This window comes from Gossypium hirsutum, chromosome A08 (genome assembly GCF_007990345.1).
Source record: "Gossypium hirsutum isolate 1008001.06 chromosome A08, Gossypium_hirsutum_v2.1, whole genome shotgun sequence".
In the NCBI taxonomy this organism is placed as follows: domain Eukaryota; kingdom Viridiplantae; phylum Streptophyta; class Magnoliopsida; order Malvales; family Malvaceae; genus Gossypium; species Gossypium hirsutum.
In genome coordinates, this window is record NC_053431.1 from 124505476 (window position 1) to 124515084 (window position 9609).

At 32.2% G+C, this 9609-nt stretch overlaps 1 protein-coding gene across 1 annotated transcript; it reads left to right on the plus strand.

Moving 5' to 3' along the window:
• Positions 1–3553: 3553 nt before the first annotated feature.
• On the plus strand, positions 3554–4459 carry LOC121204743 (adenylate isopentenyltransferase 5, chloroplastic). Its single transcript, XM_041075191.1, has one exon. The coding sequence runs from the start codon at positions 3555–3557 to the stop codon at positions 4407–4409; it is 855 nt and encodes a 284-aa protein (XP_040931125.1). The 5' UTR covers position 3554; the 3' UTR covers positions 4410–4459.
• The last annotated feature ends 5150 nt before the right edge of the window (positions 4460–9609 follow it).

Consider the following 9609-nt stretch of genomic DNA (forward strand, 5'->3'; position numbering starts at 1 on the left):
ACATGTATCGGTCAGAATCAGTGCCAAATGGGGGTGGTCGACGGTTACACGTTGAATTTCTTCTTGGTTTAACTTCCGGCCAGGGTTGTGGTTGTTCGAGACCAGCTTCTGATTGTGGGCGTTGGGAAGATGACTCACCTTGAAAGAAAAAGGATCTCGTAGGTGTTTGCATCACCCACGATGCTGGTTATTGGAAATGAGTTGAGCTCTTTGATGGTGCCTTGTGTGGTCCCTCCTGCGGTGATGGCCTATATATCATCGATTGAGTTGAATTCATTGAGAAATGAGATGCACCGGGCCATATATTCCAACATGACATAGGAGTGGAAAAAGGATACATATAAGGGTTAGAATATGCACTTGGCATAATCTGAAAGGGCTGTGGTGTAGGCATCGCTGCTTGCTCTTTTGGGGCCAGTGATTGCGTGAGTGTTGTTGATAGACCCGCCACGCCACCCCTTGTCCTTGGATTTAAAGGGCCCTTTCGTTCCCTTTTGGGACAGATTTGCTGACGCCTCTCCTCTTCCGAGAGCAAATATGGTTTGCCATGGATCCTAAACCATAGCATGTAATCCGGATTACACGCTAACTCCGGAACGATAATCGGTTCACGAGTAGGTATATTATTGTACTAATTTTCCTATATTTCGATATATTTCGAGTGGAAGAGCGGCCAATGTGTATCTGGTCGTCGTAAATCGATTTTGTGCTCATCATCGAGCACCTCAAGTGCCATGGGAATCGGTTGTCGGAATCTGAATTGTCGCAACACTCTATCCGTCTGGTGCATCTCGATGGTAGCGTAGCTAACCAATGGGACCCTAACGTGCTAGATGTTCGAATTCTGTAGGAATTCATCTGGAATTACTGTCCGAATTGCCGGATCCTTGTATTGTGTCCATTGAAACTATATGAAAGTGATAAAAATATTAGTTATATACATAATACTAAATACGAAATCAACTATGTTATGTATATACAGTTCAAAATGAAATAAATACTTACATGCGCTTCCGATCGTTGGTCTAATAGAAGCCGTATGTCTTCAAGAGCGGTAGGTATTCCCTTATAACTTGGGGAATGGTTCCACCTATTTAAATAAAATTTTAGCATAATATTTTATTTTAAATCTTTTTAATAATTGTAAAATCTAATATAAAATTTACCTTGTTACGAGTGGGAATGTATACGGGTGGTTCACTTGAGGACGTAAAAATTAAAAGCGAAACCGAGCCCATGATTGTAGTAGTGCAAGGCAACCTCCGATTTTAATTTTATTTGGTTGTGTCGCCCGACACATCTCCCGGTATAATGTCGCCAACACGGTAGACTCTCAACTGAGTTCTCCAGCTGCTCTAAAATCGATGAGTTTCAGCAACCACCTCAGATGTACAAAGTTTCGTGACTTGTCTGGCATCAAATAACCTCTAATGATCTGAAGGATGTACGCCCGAGCGTATTGTACTATTTGTACTTCAATCGAATCATCCCCCAGCACCGGGAATGTCTCTCGTAACCAACTCATATCGATCCAACCTCCATAAATATTATCTGGAATCGCACCCAAAAGATCATAACATATGGCTCCCCAATCAACAGATTGAGCGGACCCGGTAAGTATAGACCCATCCACTGATAACCCTAACTGTAACTGCACGTCCTCCAAAGTGATGGTACACTTCCCACATGGAATATGGAATGTGTGCGTCTCAGGTCTCCACCTCTCCACAAAAGTGCTGATGAGTTTCAGGTCCAACTTGCACCCTCGGCCTATATTGGCCACGTGCCAAAAACCAGCTTCCCTCAAGTAATTTTCAATCAATGGTGATGGAGGACCAGGTAAATTAAGAATAAAACATTGTAACACTCGATCTACCGGCTATTATAAAAAAAATTAAAAATATTAATTAAATTATAAAAATTAAATAAAAAAATTAAATAATATTAAAAAAATTGAAATTAACCCTTACCATTTGCATTTGGTTGATGGAGATATGTTTATCATCGAGACGAATTAATTGTCTGGTCATTGCTAACACGATCAAATTTCTTAGAAATTATAAAAAATAATAATTCAAACAAAAATAAAAAATTTAAAGAGCTTTGAGAGCTTTTTTGAGAAATTTAGAGAGAAATTTGGAAGAATAATAAATTTTGGTGTAAAATGAGTTTTTTTTTAAGGGGGAAGGGGGAGTTATTCTTTTTTTTCTTAACCGTTGGATGCCCAATGATCAAATTTTTAAACAGCCGTTAGAGGTGACCGTTGGAGAAAAACACGACCAAAAACGCGTCATTGTCAACGCTTTTTAGTAAAACGCTCCCACATCAATGCGTTTTTAAGTTTTCGGTCCCTACCCGTTATTACTTTTTAAAACAGCCCATTTCTATAAATAATTTCGGAAATGGGCCTTTATTGGTACTAAACCCAATTAACCTATACTAAATCATTTGAAATGTCATTAGTGAAATTAAATTTAGTTTTCCTGTAGTGTATTTATTTTTCGAACGAGTTTACTTATATTAGTTTTGTACACTTTCATAATATGTATTCTGTATTACTAAAATTTTAATAGTTTTAACGGTTAAATTGAATAACATATTGTACTACTATCAAATCAATCCAAGTATTATCTTTAGTAATATATAAAATAACAAATTTATACAACAAATTCATGGTAAAATTTAATAATATAATTATACATAAAAATTGACAATATACATATGTATTTAAAATTAAAGATTAATGATTGTGTTGTTGAATGATAAAATCCAAAAAAAAACCCATATTTGGTAAATTTCAATAATAAAAGGTAGTTACAACCTCAATTTTGTGTGGCATTTTTATTTTAATTAAATTATTATGCCTATTTAAGAAATATTTCCTTTTAAAAATTATGCTTTTATGGTACATTCTTAGTTGCCATACATTAACCATTTTAGCAAAGCCCTAGTCCTATATATACACTTCCATTTTCTGTATATCTATTCTATTTCTTCTTTTTCTGAAAATCTATCAATGTCAGTCCTCCTTACCTTCTTTTCCCCATTTTTTCCACCAAAAAAAATATGATATTTTCATTATTTTTTTGTATTATTTTGGTCTTTTTCTTTTCTTTTTCATCTACATGTATACAAATATTCATTCTTTTATTTAACTTTTAAAATGTTGCAAAAATTTTGTTGGGGCAGATGTAGATTTCTCTTTATTAATAGGATGTATAAATTTGATTAAATTTTAACTTTTATGCGTCATTTTTATTTAAATTAGAACGAATCGATTAGTCGAACCGATTGAATCGAAAATAAATTGTATATCAATTTAAATAAAAAATTTACTCAAACTTTTAAGTTAAAGGTTTAGAGTTTTAGTTTTTTAAATGTGAAATTTGAGTTGGGTTCATGCATCATTCATGCATAAATATTTTATGAATTTAAATTATCATGATATTGAAAAAACCTCGTATGAAAAATATATATTTTTTAATTTTTTATTTTAATAATTAATTTTTTGAATAATTTAATAATTAACAATATTCTTTTTTGGCAGAAACATTATGACAATCAACACCATTGTGAATGGCTACTCCACCGGAAACCAGAAGACCAAAAAGAGCAAAGTCATTTTCGTTATGGGAGCGACGGCCACCGGAAAATCCAAACTTTCCGTCGACCTCGCCGTTCATTTCAACGGCGAAATCATTAATTCCGACAAGATTCAAGTTTACAAAGGACTCGATATCGTAACCAACAAAGTCACAAACGAAGAAACCAGAGGCATCCCCCATCACTTGCTCGGCATCGTCGACGACCCTGACCAAGATTTCTCCGCCGACGACTTCCTTCGTCACGCGAAGGAAGCCATCGAATCGGTTTTAAGCAACGGCAAAGTCCCCATCGTCGCCGGCGGGTCCAACTCTTACGTCGAACACCTCGTGGATGACCCGAACTTCTGTCGACGTTTTGAATGCTGTTTCATTTGGGTCGACGTTTCTTTACCCGTTTTGCACAAACGGGCTAAGGAACGGGTCGACCAGATGGTGGCGGCCGGACTCGTCGACGAGGTACGAGAAATTTTCGTCGCCAACGTAGATTACGGTCGAGGAATAAGACGAGCTATTGGGTTACCGGAACTGGAAGCCTATTTCACGGTGGAGAAGGACTCCAACGTGGATGAAGCGACGAAAGCGAAAATCTTAGCTAATTGTATCGAAGAAACAAAAAGGAACACCTTAAAGTTGATAGATTCACAGCTGGGGAAGATATGGCGGCTGAGAGAAGAGGTTGGGTGGAAACTGCAAAGGGTCGACGCCACCGCCGTGCATGAAAAATGTGGACGAGATGCTCAACTTGCATGGGAGCAAAGGGTGTTAAAGAAAAGTTTTGAAATAGTGGGGGCATTTTTGAACTAAATGTTTTATTGGAGGACCATTTTAGATTTAATAAATTTAAGGATTATATATGTAGCAATTTTATAAAAATTATGAAAATATTTTGGTTAGATTTTAAAATAATTATGTTATTTTTATTTTATTAGATCGAAATTTTTCTTAAATCATTTTAGATCAATTTTGAGTTTATATTATTTTAAATTTATATTATTTCAATTCAATCTCAATTTGTATTATTTTGGATTTAGAGTTAGTTCATATTCAAACTATTTTAAATTCAGATTGTTTCGAGTTTAAGTTGTTTTAATCGCAAGTTTGAAGCTCGAATTTTAAAAATCAAGTCAATAATTTCATGTTACTTATTCAATCATTTTAGATTTTAATTATATATCGATTAAGCCAAATTTAAGCTTAAATTTGAGTTTATTAAATTAAATTTTAAATGATTCTAATTACCATGTTAAAAATATCATTTGCTTTTTAAAAATTTACTTTTTTTTAATTGATGTATTACATTGTTTTTCACTAATTCAAAAATTATTTAGTGGTAAGGCTTCAACTTACCCTTTGATCTTGTATTCGAATTCCCGCTTATGTAAAGTGAAAAAATTATTTAGAACCCCATGTGATGGCCTGATGATCAAAGGTGTTCACCGCCTCAAATGTGACCTAAGTTCGAGTCGTGTTTGTAACACCCCCTACCCATATCTATTGTCGAAATAGGTACGAGGCATTACCGGAGTTTACTGAACATTTTCGGATAATTCTGAGTCATTTATTATTCATATTTTGAAAATAATCATAACGTCTCTTTATTGGGCCCTCGAAGCCCCAAACATACATTAAAAACCAACCGGAATTAAATCGGGATCATAAAAAAATTTCGCAAAATTTTAAATTTTATTTTCATCTAAGTACTTACTATTTCAATGCTTCTTATAATTAAACATGTTACCATTCAATCAATAGCTTGACACTTGTCTAAGCATCAAGCCACATCATTGTTAGTATACTTGCACATATTTCATATAAATTCAACATTGATATACTTATTTTCTCGACATGTCACACTTGAGTTTTAATAATTGTCTTTACTTACATAATTTTCTTGTATCAACATATCAAAGATAATCATATATGTACATGTCATGAAACATATCATTTTCTTACCGTTTCTTCATAAGTATATATCAATCATTTCATTATATCAATATTTCATGCTCCATCATTTCCATATATTTTATGTATATTTATTCCGGTAAAGTTTATATCAAACTTAACATAAATTATATTCCATGTACTTATTCTTATTTCGTTTATCTATCTTCATAATTATTTCATACAACTATTTTGTACATATATTTCCATATGACTAGTTCTTATAAACATTTCACACAACCATTTTATATAACTATTCGTCATCTGATGCATATTATCTGAATATCAATTGTTCAATAGATGTCATCGCGTCTCCCATCCACGGTCTTATTTATCTTTGACATGATGCCATAGTGTCTTTCAACTATGGTCTTACTCATTTTCTGTCATGTTACCAGGGTATCTTTCAACCATGGTCTTATTCGTTTCATATCACGTTGCCATGGTATCTTTCAACCATGGTCTTATTCATTTCCCGTCATGTTGCCATGGTATCTTTCAACCATGGTCTTATTCATTTCATATCACGTTGCTATGGTATCTTTCAACCATGGTCTTACACATTTCATATCAGGTTGCCATGGTATCTTTCAACCATGGTCTTACACATTTCATATCAGATTGTCATGGTATCTTTCAACCATGGTCTTACACATTTCATATCAGGTTGTCATGGTATCTTTCAACCATGGTCTTACACATTTCATATCAGAGAGCACACTCCCGCGAACCTCATCCTTACAGTGGAATTATTAGTCCAGGCTAAATCGCCTGTAATATAAACTCATAGAGTATTGTAGGGATTACCAGTCGAGGCTAAATCCCCTGCAACGACAATTACTCTAATGAGCTTGGATCTGAATTACCAGTCCAGGCTAAATTCAGACCCTAATTCGGATTACCCGTCCGGGCTAAATCCATTTTACATATATTCTTCAGGAGGGCTATATCAAGATAGGATCACCCGTCCGGGCTAGATCCTTTTTACCGTCAATTCCTTTTCAGAGATCCATCGAATTTTTCTTTCATTCAAACGTGATTTCTTCCCCTTTTTATCAAATTTATCAATGTTTCATCAATTTTCATATAATGAACATTCAAATCATATTCATATCAAAAACATGCATTTCAAGCATTTAAGAATATAATTCAAGTTACACGAACTTAGCTAGCGGAATTGCAAAAATATCAAGATTCAGGGACATTTTGGTAATTTACCATTTTCCCAATTTTCACTCGGACTTAAATTGAAAATTTCATTCAATTTATTAATTTAGATAATAAAACAATTCATTCCCTTCAATTTGGTCATTTTGACATTTTTACAAAATTGCCCCCTGAAGTTTTACTTTTATTCAATTTAGTCCTTAAGCCTAAAACATGCAAATTAGCCATGCTAGCTGAATATTCATATATATTTTCCTCCTCCTCCTCTCCATTCCACATCCTTAATGTATATAACACACTTGGAAGTAACATCATCTATAATTTTTATTATTTACTTTTATAAATATTTAAACTGTCCATCTGTGTCATAGTCACTAAATTATTTATATCTGGAGCTATAGAGCTCCAAATTAAGATCCGCTAATTTTTCCTGAAACTATACTCATATATATTATTTCAATAAAAGTTTCAGAATTTTTGGTTTAGCCAATATGTACAGTTTATTCTTTAAAGCTACCCCTGTTCTGTTGTCTGACAGTTCTGACCCTTCTTCACTAAAAATTGATTATCTCCTTGTACAGAATTCAAATGATATTACTGTTTATTTCTATTGAAAATAGACTCATTCAAGATTCTAAAAATATAAATTTAAGCCCCTAATTATTTCTATAAAATTTTTTATGATTTTCCAAAGTCAGAACAGGGGAGCCGGAATTCATTCTGATCTTGTCTCGCAAAATTCATTATATCTCATGATTTAGAAATCCATTACTTACACCGTTTCTTCTATAAGAAACTAGACTCAATAAGATTTAATATAATATTTTATTCATCCTATAATTAGATTTCTACAATTTTTGGTGATTTTTCAAAGTTAGACTACTGCTACTGTCCAGAACTGTTTTAGTGCAAGATATTAATTACCATGTTATAACACCCTTATTTTCTTTTTCTACACCATTTCTCATCACTTTCTTTTATTTTCTCTTCACTAACATATCAAGAACATAGGACCTTATGTAAGAAAACTCTACTATAACATTATTTCCATGCTTTATTAATAATAACAAACTTAAAAACATATTGAAATCTTGATGTACTTACCTTTTCTTATTGACTTCAATCTTTAACTTGATTTTTCTCTCTCCTCCAGCTTCTATTTCTTGAATCCAACTTGATATTCTTGCTCCCCATCATCTCCTTGCTATCTTTGTCTCTTGATGGCTATAAAAATTCTTTCAATTTTTAGGTGAAAATAATGAATTTTTGGAGGAAGGACTAAATTGTAAGAAAAGGAAAACTTTCTTTCTTCTTCTTCTTCTCACGTTTGTTGCATGAGAAAGGTGATCATATCCTCCTCCCCTTTCTTTCCTTTCATATATATATATTAAATAAAATAATAATAAAATAATAAAATATCATTTAAAAATCAATTTTAAAGTATTAATAAACTAATATTTATTTATTTAATTTATCTAAAATATCTCCAACATTATCATTGTCTCTATATTTCTCTCTCTTCCAATTGACCATTTTGCCCTTCGTGATTTTTTAAAATTCCATTCTTGAGTCATCACTTAATTTGGTAAAATTGCAATTTAGTCCCTCATAATTCTTCACCTATTCAATTTGGTCCTAATTCATCAATTTTCCTTGGTTTCTAGATTATTCCACCCTTAAAATATTTTCACTATTAGTCCTTCAACTTTTCATATTTACACTTTAATCTTTCAAATTTTGAGTATTTACTCTTGGGCCACAAAACTTTTCTTACTTTTACAATTTAATCCTTTCTTGAATCAATACGTCATAATATACTTCCTAATATTGACATAACTCAAAATTTCCCTTTTTTGTCACTTTATTTCCTTATTTTACTATATCACGGATAATATTTTACTATAAAAATTTCCGGGGTATTACAGTGCTAGTCATGTTTGTTGTTTAAACTTTGCCCTGTTATTATAATTTACCAAAATAAAAATGAAATTCTACTAAATAATTATAAATTTTCAAAACCATTATTTTATTTTATTTTATCACATTCAAAATCTATAAATATTTTATTATTTTAGATTCAATATCGAAAAAATAAGTTGCAATAATTTATTTACCCTTTCCTAATATCAATCTATGGCTTAAAAAAGAACTCACTTTAATCAAATGTTTAAAATATTTTTATTTACATTATTTTTATTATAAAAAATTTCATTATAATTACCACTATAATCTTTACATCAAATAGACAATTTTTTTACTAACATATGAACATAGTTATGAAGAAACTTTATTATCTTCCGAATATATGAAAAATTATCGAAAATAAATGACAATTGCAATACCTCAATTCTAACTTTATTTTCAATACCTTGCATATCTTTTCCGATGCTCATGTTCTCAATAGTTTCACTTCCCCCAAAACTACTCACATAATCAATGCAAGTAGTATCAAGTATCACAATTGACTGTACAACCCATTATATGGAAATTATAGATTTGTTGAGTGATTGTGTTTCTCTTTCCTTCCTTGAAGGTTCATTTTCATATTTATTAAGTACGATTCTTTAATTTGACGTACTAGATTCAAATAGGACTTATTCATGCCAACATGTATCCTCCCCTAATATCAACATCTGTCCTCCTAGCATAGATTCGCCAGCATACTGGCGAACTGTTTAATATGCGAGTTGCTAAGTAACGAGTTACATACTCATAAATAATAATTGGTCGGGTCGATTTTAATCGGATAACAAATCAGATTAGAACAAATGATGGCTAGTACTATAACAAGAATAAATAAATAATGAACATTCCAAACGTCGCAAATTCAACCTAACAAAATTTCAATGTTACATTATTTAAAATATCTATTAAAAAAAGTTGTATATATCAAGTA